At 42.8% G+C, this 21,684-nt stretch overlaps 1 protein-coding gene and 1 long non-coding RNA gene across 3 annotated transcripts in view; one reads left to right on the plus strand and one right to left on the minus strand.

The window, feature by feature from the left end:
• The window catches only part of snap29 (synaptosome associated protein 29), a 28,894-nt gene that overhangs the window by 691 nt on the left and 6,519 nt on the right, over positions 1-21,684 (minus strand). For both annotated transcript variants that reach the window (XM_083554607.1, XM_083554608.1), the window contains 3 exons: positions 1,401-1,597; positions 394-479; positions 18-113 (listed from right to left, as the gene is read on the minus strand). In XM_083554607.1, coding sequence (XP_083410733.1) covers positions 18-113; positions 394-479; positions 1,401-1,597 — 379 coding nt within the window. The remainder of the gene's footprint in view (positions 1-17; positions 114-393; positions 480-1,400; positions 1,598-21,684) is intronic.
• Positions 13,303-19,151, plus strand: LOC310733405. The gene is made up of 4 exons (XR_014535715.1): positions 13,303-13,809; positions 16,906-17,000; positions 17,108-18,904; positions 19,077-19,151. It is a non-coding gene; the product is annotated as an uncharacterized lncRNA (long non-coding RNA).

A 21,684-nucleotide genomic window follows, 5' to 3' on the forward strand; every position in this document is an offset into this window, starting at 1 on the left:
CTTAATTCTTTTCTCACCCAAGTTATTGTCCAGATGCTGATGAGCAGCTTTCAAGTGTCTATTCTTTGGGTGACCATTTCGAGACGATCCATTATCAAATGAAGCACTAAATCCTTTTTGGGCAAACATAATATGTGAGCTTAATCTTGAACAAAAAAATTTATGTTTCGGTATTTAAATTATGAATTTATTTACATATACCCTATGATGTACAAATTACTCAATCTGAAAAACATGACATTATTTCAGTAAACAATATAATTTGCTAAAAAATCAATTCCAGAAATCTACAGTTAAGGACAAATAGACACAGCTTTGAGCCACATGAAATCTTATGTGTGTGCACAGCGACAAAATCATAGTCACTTGAAATAAGAGGAAAAAATAGCTTACCAATTGGGTCCAGTTTCCTGAGGCTGGGATGGATGGCTTCATATTTATCTTCATGCTCCCTGCTATCTGCCAGTGCAGTCTGTAATCTATATATATAGATATAGATAGATATATATATATATATATATAAAATGGCATCAGTAAATATAAATGTTATAATTAAGAGAGTAGAGTAGTGCCTGATCAGAGTAACAGTACTACAGCTGTTGTTTTTTTACTCCATACTCAGTTCCATAAGTATTTGGAGTGTCACAAATGTTGTACTTGTGCCTTTGTATATTATTATGCATTTGAAATTAAGCCATCATGAAGCAATCCAGTTATTTTTTGGTGTCCTCCTAATTTGATAAACATGCAGGAGAAAAAAGATCTAGAGTCGATTCCAAGTGATACAAAAGTGAATTTGCATCTAATAGCTGTTCATGGGATCTATACAATTAAACAAAAAATAAAAAATAAAAAAATAAATAAAAAACAGAAATAGCAGAAATTTCAACAAAGCCAAATCAACAATTTTGTCACATTATCAAGAAGAGGGAAGCCACCTGCAAACTCAGCATTGTCTAGCATAGTCAAGTACCATGAAGGACAGGCATACAATTATCAAAATCTACATGAAAGAAATGCAAACCAATGCTAACAGTTTGAAACAGAAAGGTCCAATTCTACTTATAAAAATAAAAATACTTAATTAATTAAATTAATTAATTAATTCCTGCCCAGTTCTGGAACAAGGTTTGAACCAAGATTAATGTTTACCAGATTAATGGGAAGAAAGGACCATGGAAAAAGTTAAGGGGCTCATGATCCACATACTAAGTTAAACATAATAACATGCCATAAGCATCTATGGCTGCTCAGCAACCCTAAGAAATAAAAAAAAAGAAATGTTGTTAAATGACTCTTAAAATAGAGCTCAAAGTCTATGTGTCAATGACATCAAAATATAATGCAGCAAATAAAATAAAAAGAAAAATTTTACTTATTATAATACTAAACCTCTATACCTGTTGCTGGCCTCATAGACTGGTAGCTGTTCCTTCTGTGGAGACCTTGTTTCAGAATTTCCTTTGAAGTAGTTAACCAGACCTCCCCATACACTCTTAATAGAGTTTATATTCTTTTGACTAGTCTTCATGTTCTGTGTCATATTATCCACCATTTTTTCTGTCCTCTTCAAGGCCTCACCCTGACAAATCAACTCCTGTTGAGACAAAAGGACAAACTTCACACACAAAAAAATCTACATGGACACTATATGCAACAAGTAGGTGGACAAGTGACCAGCACACCCATACCCATATTGTTTTGGTTTTTTTTAAACAATACACATGTACCCAAAGTAAACTCCAAAATACATAGATAATTTTGAGTTTGATTGCATTAATATTAAAGGTGAGTATATTATACTAATCGATACTTGTGGGGTTCTCTTTCAAACATTCGTTCAGTATATCACTATGGGAATCCCTCGGGCGTGACCAATCCTGGAAGCATCAATCACATCACGTCTGTCGGCTGACAGACCAATCACGCCAGTGATGCGGGAAGTCCCGCCTCCCTATATACACCGCTGCTAACGGGCCCTGCCTCATTCTCGTTCTCTTGCCCGCAGCAGATCTTTAAGGGGTGGTCGCTAAACTGTTCAGGGACGAGTCGTTGCGGTACGTCTTCGAGCGCGGCTTCTTCTTTTGAGGGGAATATTCACTGTTAAAGCCAATATTTGCTTGTTAAGTGAAATAAAAAGGTATCGTACGAGACCTGTTTTCGAGAGGCACATTGTGGTGATCTCGTTTATCTCTCGGTGTTTGCACCTCCGTTATGGCAACTGCAAGCCCATCCGGTTGCTCGGCGGCGAGGAAAGATCCCTTCCAACTGTGTGCATGCGGGTCTATGATCTCAGCCAAAGACTCTAATCCCCTGTGCAAAGTGTGCTTGAGAGTTAGACACGCACAGGCTGTGCTCGCTAACCCCGAGTGCTGCCTGCACTGCTCTCGTTTCTTCGAATAAACGAGAACCATGTCTCTCTCCGCCACCGCAGAGAGGAACAAGGCTCCTTCTCAGGCACCATGTAGCTGGGGAGAATCTCCTGTCCTTCCTCCGCTCTTTGATTCAAACCCTTTAGTGGGGGACAAGGATGATAAGGTTGTTTATTTTTTGGAGGAGGATGCTATCCTTCCTCCTGATCTTCTCTCCAGGCCTGGAAGTGCTATGGGCCCTTCCCCCGTGCCAGGTGAGCTCACGGAAATCTCACATTAACCCCGTTAAGGGTTTCTCTAGACTGGAGGTGTACAATATGGAGGATTTGGGGCTGTCCAACCCTCCAACCCCCGTCGAACTATCGGTGGCATGTCACCTCCACCCTAATCGATGAGCTGCCCTATCCTCCTCCTCCCCTTCACTGCCGGGATGAACGGAGATGCTGTCCGCCTCTCTTTTCCAGAAAATTTACCCCTCCTCGGCCCTGGCGGTTAGAGCTCTAAATGACACCTCACTGCTCACAGCATACCAGGCGGAGCTCATAAAAGAGATGGGGAGGCAAATTGATGCTGGGTCACCTGACTCGGCTTTGTGGGAAGAGATGCGCCAGCAGTGCAATCTACGCAAGAAAGATGGGGAAGCGTTTGAAGCATGCCTTCCAAGAAAGCCTACTGCTCGCCAAAAACAGCCCCAGCCCACGAGCAAGGCCTCTTTTGCAGCAGCTGCGGCTAGGCATTGCCCAGCTAACCCTCAGGGAGGGAAGAAAAGACGGCCGACCTAACCTGTGGTCTGATTTTGGGTCAAAAGAGGGGCTACAGCACTCACGGTGTTTCTGTAGCACCCCTCGACTCATGTCAGGAGTCTTGTCCTCCCCCTCTAGCAAAAAAGCGTTGGGGAGTGTTTCAAGAACAATGTTCAGTGAACGAAGGTTTTACTCCCGGTACTTTGTTGTTCCCAAGAAAAGCGGCGGGAGACTCCATCCCATTCTGGATTTACAGAACCTGAACAAACACCTCAGGAAGTACAAGTTCAAAATGCTCACATTAAAAGCATTGTACAGTGTTATTCGTCCAAAAGACTGGTTTACATCAGTGGATCTGAAGGACACGCCTTTTCACATAAGCATTTATCCGGCATACAGAAAATTCCTACGCTTTGCCTATCGGGGCACAGCTTACGAATTTTTGACAGTTCTGTTCGGGCTGGCTTTAGCCCCAAGGATCTTTACCAAATGTGCCGAGGCTGCACCGTCACCGCTGAGAGCAGCAGGTCTCAGAGTGTCAGCGTATTTGGACGATCTCCTCCTCTGCGCTTCGTTACGGGAGCAGGCGGAGGTGGATATGAGTGTGCTTGTGTCTCACCTGACTGGCTTAGGCTTCAGAATAAACGAGACAAAAAGCTGCTTGGTGCCCACACAAGAAATAATTTACCTCTTCGTCACTGAAGAAATCACGTTTTTCTCGAATCGGGAACCCCGCTGAGAGCTGTTTCCCTGAGAAAAGTAGTGACGACAGATGCGTCGCGCACGAGTTAGGGTGCAGTGTGCGAGGGCAGGATAGCGAAAGGGAAATGGGCAACATTTCGTGCAGTTTCTTCGGAGTCACCACGTATTCGTCAGATTAGACAACACAACGGCGCTGGCGTACATAAATCGCCAGTGCGGAACATGCTTTCCTCAACTTCACAGTCTAGAGCGAGAACTCGGTGTGGGGCATGAAGCATTTATCATTACGAGTGACTCGTGCCGGGAGTGATGAATGCGGGGGCATTCATCTTGTCCAGGGGAAATTCTCTGTACGGGGAGTCGTCTCTCCACCCTCAGGTGGTGAACCTGTTATGGGAGAGATTCGGCCGGACTGCCGTACATCTCTTCGCCTCACATGAAAACACTCATTGCCCTCTATTTTTCTCTCTGGCCAGAAACGGTGCACCTATGGGTGTGGATGCGTTAGCACACCCGTGGCCAAACATACTGCTTTACACATTTCCTCCACTGAGTATGAGCATGCTGACTCTAAAAAGAGTAAGAGAAGGCAGTCACTCGGTAATACTAATCGCTCCAAACTGGCCAAGGAAGTTGTGGCTAACAGAGATATTTAAACTCCTGCACGATCGGGCCTGGCCTCTCCCGTTGCGCAGAGATCTTCTCTCGCAAGCAGGCGGAGAGATTTTTTACCCTGCATCAGACAGTGTGGCTTTCTGGGCCTGGCCCGTGAGAGGTTGAATTTCAGTCTCACTGGTTTGCCAACGAGGGTGATTTAGACTATTCAGAATGAGAGAGCAGCCTCAATGCACTCTGCAAATAAGAGGAAATGGACAATATTTGAGCTATGGTGTGCGCAAAAACAGATTGTCGCTTTTTACTGTTCTGTGGCAGAGGTGTTGTGCTTTTTGCAAGATGGGCAGAGCGCTTTCAACCGTTAAGGTTTACCTTCGCCGCTGTTTCTGCATGCCACGTAGGGATTGACAGAAATTCTATGCATTACGTGCATTACATCACAAAATCAGCTGTTTGTTTCATGGGCTGATTCTCATAAGGGAAAACCTGTTTCCTGGCATCACCTGTCCCACTGGCTTGTGGAGGCTATTAAATTAGGTTATAATAGCATGGGTCTTAACCCTCCAGAAGGGCTGAGGGCTCATAGTACCCGAGGCTTGGCCACCTCGTGGGCGCTTTTTAAGGGCGTTTCAATTCAGGACATTTGTGCAGCTGCGTGCTGGGCTTTGCCACACACTTTTGTCCGATTTTATAGGCTGGACATCACGGAGCCTTCGGTGGCTCATTCCGTCCTGTGTGTAAAAAAAAAATAAAGAAATAAAAATTACAAAGGGAGATGGAAACATCGTAAATTGGATGTTTTTCATTTCTCACACATTTCCGCTCTTTTTGGTGGGGGATGGAAATCTCATGTAAATTTTATCACATCACTGAGTTGGTTGACATCTGCTTCGGACAGCATATCTGCAATACGGGAGTTGTCTATATCCCATAGTGAAAAACCAAACGAATGTTTGAAAGATAACTTGTTACTTACATAACCCTGGTTCTCTGATAACAGGAGTGAGGTGTCTCACCACACTTCCTTCCTTGCAGTGCACGAAAAAGTGATATGTGAGAATGAGGCAGGGCCCGTCAGCAGCGGTGTATGTAATGAGGCGGGACTTCCCGCATCACTGTCGTGATTGGTCTTTCAGCAGACAGACGTGGTGTGATTGATGCTTCCCGAGGCGATTCCCAAAGTGAAATACCTCACTCCTGTTATCAGAGAACCGGGGTTACGTAAGTAACCTAATGTTACGTTCTATGACCCCTTGCAAGTAACAAAAAAAACCGCAAGGTTTTGACTCTCTCCTTTTGATGGTTCCTTCTTCAAGGGGAATTGTACATGTACTGTTAGGAAGTTTTTCCTATCCGGCTCGAAGGACCATATTAGGATTTTCACTATCTGGTGTGTGCTGATCAGGGGATTGTACTCGCCCCAGCATGACAGTAAAAACACGGTACAGGATTCAGAACACTCAACTTTACCGGGTCTAGAATAGATCGTATATGAGGTGATTCTTGCTGTCTTCTGTTAGTTGCTGTTCGGCAGGTTGCGTGATGCAGAATGCATGCTGAAAGGCCACTGTTGAGTGGCCACTGCTGAATGGTCAGTGCTGAGTGACAGGTTGCATGATGTCGAATGGCCACTGGTCAATGACGACTGCTGCTCGGTGTTCTGGCCTTTTATAGTCTTGATGGAGGAGGTGCACTGTGATGTCATAGGTAGCTTGTCATTACTTGGTAATCTGTATGTCTGCCTCTAGTGGTGAAGGTGGAAATACAACTGAATAGGAATCCTTTCTTACACTGCCACCCCCCAAATATGCATAGCATATTCATTCATTCATTCATTTTCTCCAGCTTATGCGTAATTCGGGTCGCGGGAGTCTAAGCAGGCCCCCGCCTTCGACTGCTGCCCAATCCTCACAGCACCGTCCCTTATGGTTCCTCCTGCAGGTGGTGAGCCCACGGGAAGGCGGCCCCACGTCACTCTGACGTCACGGACCTTGATATTTCCCTCGTAAGGGACCCCCGGAGCATAGAGGGTTAAGGGCCTTGCTCAAGGGCCCAAGAGTGGCAGCTTGGGGATACCGGGGCTTGAACCCCAGACCTTCCGATCGGCAACCCAGCGCATTAACCGATGCATTAACCAGCGCATTAAGAGAGTTATGCCTCTAAAATATGCATAGCATATTTGCTCCTAAATCTTAGTTAAAAGTCTGTCAGTTTGATCTTGGTTTCGTCCTCATCTGCTATCTCTGGTATATTAATGAGACGGGTAACTGGCCATGTGTATAATCGACCTTTAATGTTAACCTCTGCAGACCTTACTTTGTTCATCTTCTCCAGGGAATGTCCTCAACATTCTCCCGATCAACCAAAGGGCTCGTGGTAACAGGGGATCAACAATCATAACAACAGACCCAACTGCAAGGGTTTTAGTCTCTGCATGCCATTTATATCGTAGTTGGAGATTGGGTAAGTAGTGTCTCATGAAGCTTGACCAGAAATGATCAGTGAGAACTTGACTTTGTCTCCATCAACATCGTCCTATGGATTCATCGACAGGGTATATCACTTGAGGTAAAGAACTGTCTGGCCGCCCCATGAGCAGAAAATTTTGGGTAACTGGGTCTAAATCTGCTACATTGGAGGAGACATAACCTAGAGGTTTGCTATTAAGGATTCCCTCTATCTCAATAAGTACTGTTTGAAGAACTACTTCTGTTACTGTTTGTGCAACTACTACAGTACGGAGGGCATTTTTAAGAGATCGGCTTTCTTTCCCAGCTGCCACCAAATGTGTTAAAGTTCCAGGCTGCAATTCTTTAAGGCATCTCTTAACTGTCTCTCTCCACCCTGAAAGTTAGTGCCTTGGTCAGATATCATTTATGAGGGGGTGCCTCTGCATGTTACAAATCTCCTCAGAGCCATGAGGAAGGAGTCAGTGTCTATAGCTGTAAAAAGCTCAATGTGTACACATCGAGTTGTAAGACACTTTTTTTTTTATTCCCCATCTTTTCTCCAGGCATCTGCCTATTTTGATTTGGAAAGGTCCAAAACAATCCATACCAGTGCTGTAGAAGGGTGGTTTGTAAAGTCTCAAGCGTGCTGGAGGAAGATCAGCCATTTTAGGGTTCTCAGGTTTAGCCTTCAACTTACGACATTCCATGCAGTTATGTTGGGATTTTCGAATTGCTTAACGACCTATTAGTATCCAGACACTCCTCCTCATTTCAGCAAATACTCGTTCTGGTCCTGAGTGACACAGCTTACTATCATAGTCTTGAATGAGTAATTTGGTGGCTCGATGATGAGGGTCTAGGATAATAGGGTGAACTGTTTGGAGTTCACCCTATTTCCCTTCGGCACGATGTAGGCGTCCTCCTACCCGTATAAGCTGACTGGCTTTGTCAAATTCTGGGGCTAAAGTGCGTAATCTACTTGTAGTGGATAGGGGCTTACCAGAGTTTAGTTGTTCGTATTCCTCTGGAAAACTGTCTTGTTGAATGTTACGAAAAAGGAGATGTTCTGCTGTCACATAGTCCTTAGCTGTAGGTATACTATGTTGATCGAAATCACTTTGACGGTGTTGAACTGTGGCTTCAACAAGGTCCTTTCAAGAATTGTACTCACTGGGATCTAAAGTCTTTGATGTTTGTGAGACACCGCAGAATATACTGGCTCTCCATTCCACTTTATCTTCAGAGGTTTTAAGGGATGGCAGGATTGGCCACCCTGATTCAGCTTGAAGTGAACGGGTGGACCTTGACTCCACCTGTTTGGTGTAACAAGCTCTAGTCTCTTAATCTCTTCATCATATGCAACTGCCTTCACGGAATCCTTTGCCAACAGCCGCTTTATGCTTATTAAATTGGGCATAACAAAGTTCTTAGAGGCACAGAGTTGTGGCATATTAGCTTTCCTCAAAGGGGGAGTTGCATAGCGATTCACTCCATCTACCATCACCCTGGTTGTTCTGGTTTGCAACAGATCCATTGCCACTTGATCCTGCTTTGATCGCATGACTAATTTCTCATTTATGTGTGATATAGTATCACCTTGCCATAGTCTCTCTACATTCCAGGATAGTTCTTCCATTTGAGGAGTGATAGAGAAATGTATACATTGTTGAGGCTGTAGCTGTTGCTGCAAAAAGCGTGTTGGGCCTTGTAATGTCCAGCCTAGTCTAGTTCTGATAGCTGCTGGACCTCCAGGGGGCCCTAGGCATACAGGCTCAAGGGGTGTTATGAGGTGAGGATGGTCTGCTCCTATCAAAAGGAGGGGTTGTACTTTATCAATAGGCTGTAAAGGAATGTCCTTTAGGTGTTGGTATCTCTGCTGGAGTGTTGCAATGGGATGAGTGTTCAGCCAAACCTAAGTGCTCAGAGGTAAAGGCATTCTGGATCCAGTAACTCTGTTGGGGCTGCGATATAGAGCGTACCCTAAAGGAAACTGCTGCCCCATTGAGTTTCTTGATATCTTGTTGAATAGTTCTTAATGTTAAATCTTCCTTCTGTCCTTGTAGCCCTAGTTTCTTAGCTGCAGCTGGGAGTAACATAGTTCTTTGGGATCGGTCATCGAGTACTGCATAAGTGTTCAGGGCTCGATTGTTGTGTTGTAATACAACGGGAATCACTTTCAGCAAAACACACTTGGAACCTTCTGGCCTGTCTAGATACAGGGTTTTGTTCGTGGAACTCACTAGACAGGTACTCTTCCTTTGAGGTCTGCTATTAACCTCATGAAGGATTTGAAGATGTTTCCCACCGCACAGATGACAAGGCTTCTTTAGGGTACAATCTTTAGCTAAGTGTGATTTTTGAGGCGTGATAGAGATATGTAAACATTGTTGAAGCTGTAGCTGTTTTTGCAAAAAGTGTGTTGGGCCTTGTAATGTCCAGCCTAGTCTAGTTCTGATAGCTGCTGGACCTCCAGGGGGCCCTAGGCGTACAGGCTCAACGGGTGTTATAACCACCTTCTGGCCTGTCTAGATACAGGGTTCCATGCAGGACAGAAGCGAGTTTATGCTTCGCCACTGGGCCTGGTTTGGGCCGCGGATGGCAGCCTCGGCACGACTCTCTCTAGTACTTTCTTTCTTTTTGTTTATTGTCTGTGTGTTTAGTTACCCTACCCTAATAACTTACACTAAAGAAGAATTGCTTAACATCGGGGAGTTCACTCCAGACACTTTTTCACCAGTTTTTACAAACCCGGAAAGTTATTTGGAGATCTTAGTTGGAGCAGCAGCAGCTACTCTCTATGGCACATGGAGGAGACGCCGGTGGGGGAAGCGCGCTGGCGCGCTAGTGAAGCTACAACAGAGGGGATTTAGAACTGCGCTCCCTTCGATTCAGCTGGCGAACCTCCGCTCACTGCCGAACAAAATGGACGAACTAACTCTTCTTAATGGAATAAACAAAGATTTTGCAAGCTCTGCTGCTCTCTGTTTTACTGAAACGTGGCTCAGCCACTCAATCCCGGACAGCGGATTACTTCTCTCGGGCTTCCACTTACACCGAGCGAATCGCGTAACGGAGCTATCGGGCAAAACGAAAGGCGGCGGAATCTGCTTCTACATTAACGAACGTTGGTGTACAGATGTCACAGTGCTGGATAAATACTGCAGCCCAAACTTGGAATCACTGGTAATAAACTGTAAACCGTTTTACTCACAACAGGAATTTTCCTCATTCATTCCGATCGGAGTTTACATCCCACCTCAGGGCAATGTGAATGATGCACTGCAAAACCTGGCAAACCAAATATCCGGCTTGGAGCAAAAACATCCGGATTCTCTTTTTATTATCCTTGGAGACTTTAACAGAGCAAAACTAACACTTTAACTTCCAAAATACAGGCAACATATTAACTGTCCGACAAGAGGGAAAAACACACTGGATCATTGCTACACTGTTCTTAAGGACTCGTATCGCTCTGTACCCCGGGCAGCTTTAAGGAACTCTGATCACTGCTTGGTTCATCTTATTCCAACATACAGGCAGAAACTAAAATCTGTTAAGCCTGTAGTTAAAACAGTGAAGAGATGGACCAGGGAGGCAAAGCAAAGACTGCTTTGACTGCACTGATTGGAGTGTCTTTGAGGCTGGAACTGACAGCCTGGATGAGCTGACTGACACTGTGTCATCCTACATCAGTTTTTGTGAAGACGTGTGTGCCAACCAAAACCTTCTGCAAGTTCAGTAACAACAAGCCATGGTTCACAGCCAAACTGAAAAAACTTCAACATGCCAAGGAAGATGCATACAGAGGGGAGGACAAAGCACTGTACAAGCAGGCCAGAAACCAACTGACAAAAGAGATCAGAATAGCCAAAAGAAGCTACTCTGAAAAGCTGAAAAGCAGGTTTTCAGCTAACGACCCTGCATCAGTGTGGAAAGGCCTGCAAAATATCACAAACTACAGGAGACCACCCCTCCCCACTGAAGCAAACAAGGACCTGGCTGACGACCTCAACAGCTTCTACTGCAGGTTTGAGAAAAATATCTTCACACCTCTCATCCAACCCAGCCCAATGTCTGCCCCCATTACAACTCTGGAATCCTCTCTTACAACTCCTCCCAGCACTCAAGTTGCATTCACGATTTGTGAAAAGGATTTGTGAAAAGGATATGTATCGGCTCTTTCAGAGACAGAAGACAAGGAAAGCTCCCGGCCCAGACGGTGTCTCCCCCTCCTGTCTCAAAGCATGTGCTGACCAACTGGCTCCCATCTTCACCTCTATCTTCAACAGATCACTGGAGTTGTGTGAGGTCCCCTCCTGCTTTAAACTCTCCACAATCATCCCGGTCCCCAAACACCCTCCATTACTGGACTGAATGACTACAGGTCTGTCGCTCTGACATCTGTCGTCATGAAGACCTTTGGAAAGCTGGTATTGGCCCATCTAAAGAAGGTGACAGAACAGCTGCTGGATCCCCTACAGTTTGCATAACGAGCAAACAGATCGGTGGATGACGCAGTCAACATGGGGCTAAACTAGATTCTGCAACACCTTGACTGCCCACGAACAAATGCCCGGATTCTGTTTGTTGACTTTAGTTCGGCTTTCAATACAATAATTCCGGGAATTCTCCACTCCAAACCTTACTATACCCCCTGCCATCTGTCAATGGTTAACCAGCTTCCTGACAGGCAGGAAACAACAGGTGAGACTGGGAGGTGTTACCTCCGGTATTCGGACAGTCAGTACTGGTGCTCCTCAGGGGTGTGTCCTTTCCCCACTGCTATTCTCCCTCTATACGAATGACTGCATATCAAGTGACCCAACTGTCAAACTCCTGAAATTTGCAGATGACACCACGCTCATCGGACTAATTCAAGATGGTGAGGAGTCTGCATATGAGCAGGAGGTGAAGCAGCTGGTGCTATGGTGCAGTCAGAACAACCTTGAGCTAAACACACACAAAACTGTGGAGATGATAGTGGACTTTAGGAAACACCCTTTAACACTACTCCCCCTCACAATATCCAACATCCCTGTGTCATCTGTGAAGAACTTCAAGTTTCTGGGCACTACCATTTCCCAAGACCTGAAATGGGAATCAAACATAAACTCGATTCTGAAAAAGGCCCAGCAGAGGATGTACTTTCTACGTCAATTAAGGAAGTACAGTCTGCCACAGAAGCTGCTGATACTGTTCTACACTGCAGTCATTGAATCTGTCCTGTGTTCATCAATCACTATCTGGTTTGGAGCAGCAAAAAAACAGGACAGAAACAGACTGCAGGAAACCGTTAAAACAGCAGAAAAAATCATTGGTGCCCCCCTGCCCACTCTCCAGGACTTGTACCATACAAGAACCAGAAACCGGGCAGAAAAAATCATTAATGGCCCTTCACACCCTGGACACAACATCTTTCAGCTCCTCCCTTCTGGCAGGCACTAGAGAACTTTGTTCGCTAAAACTGCCAGACACAGGAACAGTTTCTTTCCCCAAGCAATCACCCTCACTAACAACTGTGTGTGATTATAATAACAATTATATTCCCTGCTTCACATCTATGAGTACTGCACAGAACTCTCACTCATCACAGTATCTGTATATGTTGCACACTCTATTGCTGTTATTTACTGTACAAAGTTTATATTTACTGTACTGTACTGTATTTATTACCCACACTGTCTCACATTGTCTATTGTCTTGTATAGTCTGTTTTTGTCTTGTCATGCCTGTTTTGTCATGTATAGGTTTTTATTTATGTCTGTACTTTTGAGAGTAACAAACAGCTGGAATCAAATTCCTTGTGTGTGTCAACACACTTGGCCAATAAACCTGATTCTAATTCTGACCATCTTACTTTTCTGATCCTTTCTCTGATTCGAGTTCTCAGAGTCTTGACACACTCTGCCAGATCCGGTAGAGTGTAAGAATTCTGATGAGGCAGGTGTTGTCTGAATGAAGCACGCAAATCCGGAGGTAACTTGGTGAGTGAGCGTGCTGCATGTGAGGCGCACCGTAGTTTACCATCTCCCTCAGAGCCTAATGAGTTCAGGAGACCCACGAGAGCTTGAATTTGAAGGGCAAACAGATTAAAACTGGCTATATCTCCAGGCTCTACATTAGGGGCATCCATGACTTCTGCTATCTTAGTTAGGGCTAACTGAAAAGGTAGTCCATATCTGTCATTAAGCATAGTCATAGTGTCTGTGTATGGCTGAGAGAAATTCAGGAATGAGTCTGCTATTAGGCAAGCCGCTGTAAACTTGCACTCAAAAAAATGAAATGTGGCTGCTGTTGGTCCAAATAATATAAATGTTTAGACTAAATATTGTACTTAAGTTTGTGTATTAAAATTAAAAGAGTCGTGTTGACAAAATGAAAAAATAGTAATGTCAGGTTAAGACAACTAATTTTAGTAAAACGAATGAAAGAGTTGTGTTGCTTCTGCAGTACCGCGTTTTGGTCAACAGGTGGAGTAATATCTGCACATGCGCAGATGAAAAGCAGATTCAACGCGCACTTTTCTCCTCTGTTTTTGATCAGCGCCATTTAATGGGAATTAATTTCAACAAAGTTCACAGTGCAAAAAGAGAAAACAAGCGAAGATTTTCCTTTGTGGACACACAGCCAGGTGAGATTTTACTTTTTTATGTATATATATTGAGGATGTCATTAGGTTAGGTTGGTTAATCGCGAACAATCTCATGTTTTGTATGGTATTTTCATGATATTTTCACTGTGTTCCCCATGTGTGGGTTTTACATTCATGTTAGTTACATTCTTGTTTTTCGCTTTAATTTAATTTATATTTGTTGAAATGTGATTATTTGATTTTATTATTAGGGTAATATTAATCTTTGCCATGCTGTTTGTCTTTGTCTGGCAGGAGGACGGCAGTGATCGGATATTAGTAGGCCATTCCTAGAGGTAATATTTCTAGAACACATAATATATATACACATATATATATATATATATATATATATATATATATATATATATATATATATATATATATATATATATATATATACACACATACACATACAGTGAGGAAAATAAGTATTTGAACACCCTGCTATTTTGCAAGTTCTCCCACTTAGAAATCATGGAGGGGTCTGAAATTGTCATCGTAGGTGCAAGTCCACTGTGAGAGACATAATCTAAAAAAAAATTATCCAGAAATCACAATATATGATTTTTTAACTATTTATTTGTATGATACAGCTGCAAATAAGTATTTGAACACCTGTCTATCAGCTAGAATTCTGACCCTCAAAGACCTGTTAGTCTGCCTTTAAAATGTCCACCTCCACTACATTTATTATCCTAAATTACATGCACCTGTTTGAGGTCGTTAGCTGCATAAAGACACCTGTCCACCCCATACAATCAGTAAGAATCCAACTACTAACATGGCCAAGACCAAAGAGCTGTCCAAAAACACTAGAGACAAATTGTACACCTCCACCAGGCTGGAAAGGGCTACGGGGAAATTGCTAAGCAGCTTGGTGAAAAAAGGTCCACTGTTGGAGCAGTCATTAGAAAATGGAAGAAGCTAAACATGACTGTCAATCGCCCTCGGACTGGGGCTCCATGCAAGATCTCACCTCGTGGGGTCTCAATGATCCTAAGGAAGGTGAGAAATCAGCCCAGAACTACACGGGAGGAGCTGGTCAATGACCTAAAAAGAGCTGGGAGCACCGTTTTCAAGGTTACTGTTAGTAATACACTAAGACGTCATGGTTTGAAATCATGCATGGCACGGAAGGTTCCCCTGCTTAAACCAGCTTATGTCCAGGCACGTCTTAAGTTTGCCAATGACCATTTGGATGATCCAGAGGAGTTAATAGAACTTTTGGGTCATAATTCCACTAAACGTGTTTGGAGGAAGAAGATTGATGAGTACCATCCCAAGAACACCATCCCTACTGTGAAGCATGGGGGTGGTAGCATCATGCTTTGGGGGTGTTTTTCTGCACATGGGACAGGGCGACTGCACTGTATTAAGGAGAGGATGACCGGGGCCACGTATTGCGAGATTTTGGGTAACAACCTCCTTACCTCAGTTAGAGCATTGAAGATGGGTCGAGGCTGGGTCTTCCAACATGACAATGACCCAAAGCACACAGCCAGGATAACCAAGGAGTGGCTCTGTAAGAAGCATATCAAGGTTCTGGCGTGGCCTAGCCAGTCTCCAGACCTAAACCCAATAGAGAATCTTTGGAGGGAGCTCAAACTTTGTGTTTCTCAGCGACAGGCCAGAAACCTGACTGATCTAGAGAAGATCTGTGTGGAGGAGTGGGCCAAAATCCCTCCTGCAGTGTGTGCAAACCTGGTGAAAAACTACAGGAAACATTTGACCTCTGTAATTGCAAACAAAGGCTACAGTACCAAATATTAACATTGACTTTCTCAGGTGTTTAAATACTTATTTGCAGCTGTATCATACAAATAAATAGTTAAAAAAATCATACATTGTCATTTCTGGATTTTGTTTTTTAGATTATGTCTCTCACAGTGGACATGCACCTACGATGACAATTTCAGACCCCTCCATGATTTCTAAGTGGGAGAACTTGCAAAATAGCAGGGTGTTTAAATACTTATTTTCCTCACTGTATATATATATATATATACACACATACATACAAACACACACACACACACACACTCTTTTGGTGTAGTATATATTTAAATTTTGGTGTGTGTGTGTGTGTGTGTGTGTGTGTGTACAAATGAGTGCAATTCTCTTACACTGACTATTGCATGTTCCACATGGCACCTCATGACAAAGAAAACTCTGTGAAGAGCAACAATTCTAGATCTCAAATCCTCAAAGTTGCCAAGGCTGAAGATTCGTTAACACCCTGAAATTAAGTTATAGTACAGAGGTTTTCCAAGAAGAGTTCTACTTGAAATAGGCCTCGTAAGGTTCCATCAAAGAAGTCGAGTCCTTGCACTGTGCGTCAGGTGCAGAATTGCTGCATCATTGTTTTAGAGGTTGCAAAAGCGGAAGCTTCGCTTGTTAGTGCTCAGACCATACGCTACACACTGCAACAAGTCGGTTTGCAGGCCATCGTCCCAGAAGGAGCCTCTTCTGAAACTGCTCATAAGAAAACCCACAAACAGTTTGCTGAATAACAACCTGTTCAAGAGCATGAATTTCTGGCACCATGTCCTGTGGTCTGATGAGACCAAGATAAACTTGTCTGGCGCAGCTAGAGTCCAGCATGTGTGGCGACGACCTGGTGAGAAGTACGTGGTACCTGGTAAGAAAATGATGTCTTGCGTACAGTCAAGCATGGTGGTGGTAGCATCATGAGCCGTGGTTCATTGCGAGAAACGTGGATTCCAACATGTACTGTGACATTTTGCTGCACATGCGGACAGTGCGAGGACTCGACTTCTTTGATAGACCCTTGCGAGGCCTATTCCAAGTAGAACCCATCTTGGAAAACCTCTGTACCGTAACTCAATTTCAGGGTGTTACCGAATCTGCAACCTGGATAGTTCGCGACTTTTCATTTGGAACCAGACTGTATTAATGAAAAAGTATGCACCAGAGTTGTTTTTGCACCTGCAACAATTGAACCAACTCTGACCTCAAAGATTATTGTGCATCTTTTCCATAGCAGAAATGTAAAAATTCACCTGATTTAGGATCATTTTTGGATGTCTTGTACTGGTCGATAGGATTGACAAACTTGACTTTTGTAAAAACATCACAGTGGGATAATCTGTATGATGCTACTTGAACTGCAGACTGAAGAGTCTGGTTCCTCTCAAGGTTTCTTCCTCATATCATCTAAGGGAGTTTTTCCTTGCCACTGTCGCCACGGCTGCTCATCAGGGACAAACGCACACCATTCACCTTCACTGTTGTTTTCTGTAAAGCTGCTTTGAGACAATGTCTGTTGTGAAAAGCGCTATACAAATAAACTTGACTTGACTTGACTTGATGCTACTTAACGTTTTAGATGTACAGTAAAGCGCTAACTTTGCTCATTTTATATTGTTCAGAATGTCTCCATCGAGGGAAAAAAAAGTGAATGCATCCTGAAAGCCCTTATTGTCTACCTGAATGAAGACCGTCAAACCTTGTGAAGGAGTACATGGTAAGTAATTTAAATTTTTTTAAAAACAGAAACATGTTTGTGTAACCATCCCCTCCCTCTCACCCTTGATCTGTTGGTAATTCTCTTTTTATACTTAATATCTTTAGGATGGTAAACATGATGTCGTTGCAACCTCAATGCACAACACCACCCTGGGAATCTATGACATCGTACATGAAGGAGCAGATGCTACAGACCCATATGATGTTGGCATCATCAATAAAGACATCCAAATATTTGAAAACCTGACCAATGTGGCAAATGCATGTTCTGCGACACTTGGTCTAATTCATGCATTAAACTTGGCCTACCCACAAGATCTAAGATACACTTTAAGTATTTCAAAAGTTATTTATGTAACTAAATGCAAACAAGCATTCAAAAGGTCCAGGTCCCAAAAAATAAACCCTTGTCATAAGGCAGGACATACTGTATGTTTTCTCCATAAAGTTGTGCTGTTTGCTGTAGCAGTATATTTTGTTTCAGTACTGATCATGTTCATTCCTTCATGTTGGTATTGCATTGAATAACTGATACATTGTTAGTTTTTTTTTTTTCAGTTTCAAAGAAAAAGGAAATAATACAAAAGCCTTATTTTTTTTATTTGTTTTGTATTATTATTTTGTAAATGCTTATAGTTTTATTATTATTTTTGTAATAAGTAAAAATTAATTAGATTTTTAGAAAATAAAGGCAGTTTTCATATTTTGTACTGTACACATTCTTGTTGGAAAAAAATGTAAATACCTGTAGATTCATTGAATAAACTAATCAATAAAACTGGATTATTTGTTTTGGTTGAAGGCAACAATATAAATTTTAGAATAATTGAACTTAATTAACTTAATATATTAAAACTAAAGTAAGAATGTTAAGTTGATTTACTAAACATTACATTAACTTTATGTAATTAACTTAAGTTTACTAAAACCAATATTGTTACTTAAATGCAACCTAAATGAGTTACGTGGAACCTGTTGACAAAGTTAAGTAAGGCCAACATTTCATTTTTTTTGAGTGTGGTGTCCTAAGAGAATCTGATACTTGAAGAGTTCAGTTGCATCGGGGGGGAAGATGTTATCAAGGGCTAACTTTATATGAGTGAACTCTCTAAGGTCTGGACTGGTGAAGTTTGGAATTCTTGGATGCGGGCCCTTATAGGACGTGTCCGGAGATACAGCACTCTGAAGCCGCCCCATCAAGAAAGAATATTGTAGATTATGATCGGGATCGGGCTGTGGTCTTGTCCCGCAGGCACATGCATCTGACTTAAAGGGACTCTTACTAGGTGGCACTTTGGGTCTGCAGGGAGTAGACTGCCAAATATACGGCACTGGCTCTGGCACCACTGCTTTAGGTGGTTTAAAGATAGTTCTGGGCAATAAAACTGGAGTCTCTATGACCCGCTGTGGTCGGGGAGCTAGCAGAGCTGCCTGCAGATTTACTGTTAAATTCTGCATATCCTGATAAAGGGTTTTAAATTGTCAAAATTCCTTGTGAAAGGCCACTTGATCTTCATACAGTTGCCTAACTATCTTCTCCAGGTCTTGAAGCTTTGAGTAATGCCTAACGGATGTGGGTGCAGTCTCGTCCTCTTGTAACAAAGGCTCCTCCTTTCCATCACTTCCGAAAGGCAGTGTGGTGAGCCACGGTCTATCTTGTAAGTTAACATCCGAATGCGGAGCGCCAGTAGCTCAAACAGTTGGGTCAATGTCATCAGTATGTGAACTTAAAGGAAGGGAATCACTATAATCAGGGGTTAACACAGTAGATTCATCTCTCATTGTGTTTTGCTGTGTATCCTCTTCTTGTTCACGCGAACGCTGTGTAGTATTTCACCTCAGAGTCTTTTAGGTGGGATGGGGGCTGAGTTCTGCGTCGTAGGCACTGACACTCACAGGACGGTTGCTCTGACATCCTGCTTCTGTGGTAAGCACACTTATCCGAAGGACCAAGTGAAGGACCAAGTGAAGGACCAAGTGAAGGACCAAGTGAAGGACCAAGTGAAGGACCAAGTGAAGGACCAAGTGAAGGACCAAGTGAAGGACCAAGTGAAGGACCAAGTGAAGGACCAAGTGAAGGACCAAGTGAAGGACCAAGTGAAGGACCAAGTGTTAGGAAGTTTTTCCTCTCTAGCTCGAAGGACCATATAAGGATTTTTACTATCTGGTGTTCGCTGATCGGGGGATTGTACTCGCCCCAGCGTGTCAGTAAAAACACGTTACAATATTCAGAACATTCAACTTTACTGGGTATAGAATAGATTGTATATGAGAGGATTCTCGCTGTCTTCTGTTAGCTGCTGTTCAGTAGGTTGTGTGATGCAGAATGCATGCTGAAAGGCTACTGCTGAGTGACCACTGCTGAATGGTCAGTGCTGAGTGACAGGTTGCACGATGTCGAATGGCCACTGGTCAATGACGACTGCTGCTCGGTGTTCTGGCCTTTTATAGTTTTGATGGAGGAGGTGCACTGTGATGTCATAGGTAGCTTGTCATTGCTTGGTAAACTGTATGTCTGCATCTAGTGGTGAGCGTGGAAATACAACTGAATAGGAATCCTTTCTTACATGTACTGTACTGTAAACTCAACAAAAATTGTGAATTACTTGTGATAAATGTTTTATTTAATATTTCAAATGAATATATTAAAATAGTTTTTCAAAAATTTTAATGTAATTAGTACAAAATCAGTTTTGAACTGTTACTCCGAACTTTGAAGCCACTCGCAGCTTCTCACAAACGATCAGATTTTTCACAAGTTACACTTAGTCCGGTTCCAAATGAAAAGCTGCGAACTATCGAGGTCGCAAGTATTAAGGTTCCACTGTACTTGCATTTAATAGTAATGTAATATGTGAATAATTTTAAGTTTAATCGCTTAACAATAGTAAGTTATAGCCGTGGCCATGCCTCTTTATCTCCATAGAGAGAGAATTTAAAGTTGGTGATTGGCTGTTTCTTCAGGTAATGCACGATATGAATGTGTACCTGCCATTTACGTTATTTCACCCGCCTGATTCGACCAAAATTAATTTTACACCTTTTTTTTTTGTGGTGGCGGTGTCTCACTCGAGAGGCTGATTGTGAAACATTAGCTTGACATGGGGCTGGTGTAACGGTCGCTGTGGGAAAACACTGCCCAGCATTAACCTCCCGCCAAAGTGACTGGAAGAGGCTGCTTTCAGCAGGAAAGATCGGAGGGCAACGGGTCAGACTGCTGTACCACAGTTTCCTGAATCTGGTGAGTGTTTTTGGCAAGAAGTCCAAACCTTGTGTTTTATAATGTTTGCTTTTTCACTAGAGAGGTGTAGAGTGTGTAAGTAGAGTAAACCTTGTTGTAATGTTTATCAATTTGACAGACAGTTTAAAACTGCTAAGTTAGCTAGGGAACACGAACGCACAAATAATAATGTAATTTCTAATGATAATGTTGCTTTATCACTTCTTCGGCTGTTTTTGAAAAGTAAAAAATTATGTTTTAACTAGTTTAATAGTCATTTACCTGTCACCTGTAAGGTAACCTTATCATTTCATGGGCTGTTTGTAAGCTATTTTATTTAAACATTATAGGCTAAAACATGGAAGTTGTGCAAGAACAGAACCATTTCCTTGTTTACATCATGAATGCTTATGTACAATTAAATTACTCAATTCACTAAAAGTACACTTATCCCGCCTTCACACCAAAACTCCAGATCAGTAACCAAATGTAGATGTACCAGTTAAATTCTGCTGTCTGTCTGGCAAGTTTGCTTCTAAAACTGACTACTTTACTCACTTGCATAATACACACTTAAAAGTAAACCATAAAGTCAGATGTCCTTATAAAAGACTAACTTTGAAAGCAGGGCCTACTTCACTTTCAAAGCAACAAGAGTAAAGTACACAAGGAACACAGGAAGAAAAAAAAATTCCGGAGTGAGTTAGATGAAGTGGTGGAGAGTGTACCTAGAAATGAACGATTGCTGTTGGGGCAGACTTTAATGGGCATGTAGTTGATGAGGAGGTGATGGGTAGGTATGGCCTTAAGGAGAGGAATGTGAAAGGGCAGATGGTGGTAGATTTTGCTTAAAGAATGGAAATGGCAGTTGTAAATACTTATTTTAGGAAGAAGGAGGAGCATAGGGTGACGTATAAGAGTGGAAGAAGGTGCACACGGGTGGACTATGTTCTATGTAGGAATGCAACCTGAAGGAGATTGGAGACTAAGGTTTTGGCAGGGGACAGTGTAGCTAGACAGCGCCGGATGGTGGTATGTAGGATGGTTTTGAAGGTAAAGAAGAGGAGGAGGAGTGTAAGGACTAAAAGAAAAATTAAATGTTGGAAAGACTGTAAGGATTTATATAAAAATTATATAAATTGGAGTCAGATTAGAGGTTAAAATTGGATTGATGTAACAAAGTGCAATCCATTTAAGTAATCTTTTACAGCCACGCGAGAAGGACTAACACGCAGCATACCTTCACCCACACCAGTGGATTCTGTTGTTGGGCCATTGGGTGGGCACCCTACAAGACTGTAGTGTGAGATTCAGGTAAGAGCTCAGACACGGGCTCGGTGGTGGTAAAAAAGTGCGGGATGATTGGGCAACTACTGCAGAAGTAATAAGGGAGACAGCTAGAAAGGTACTTGGTGTGACATCTGGAAAAGAGGTTGGCAAAACAGAATTGGGATCGGCAGAG

The sequence above is a fragment of the Silurus aristotelis genome (assembly GCF_946808225.1).
Source record: "Silurus aristotelis genome assembly, chromosome: 11".
NCBI classification, from domain to species: Eukaryota; Metazoa; Chordata; class Actinopteri; order Siluriformes; family Siluridae; genus Silurus; species Silurus aristotelis.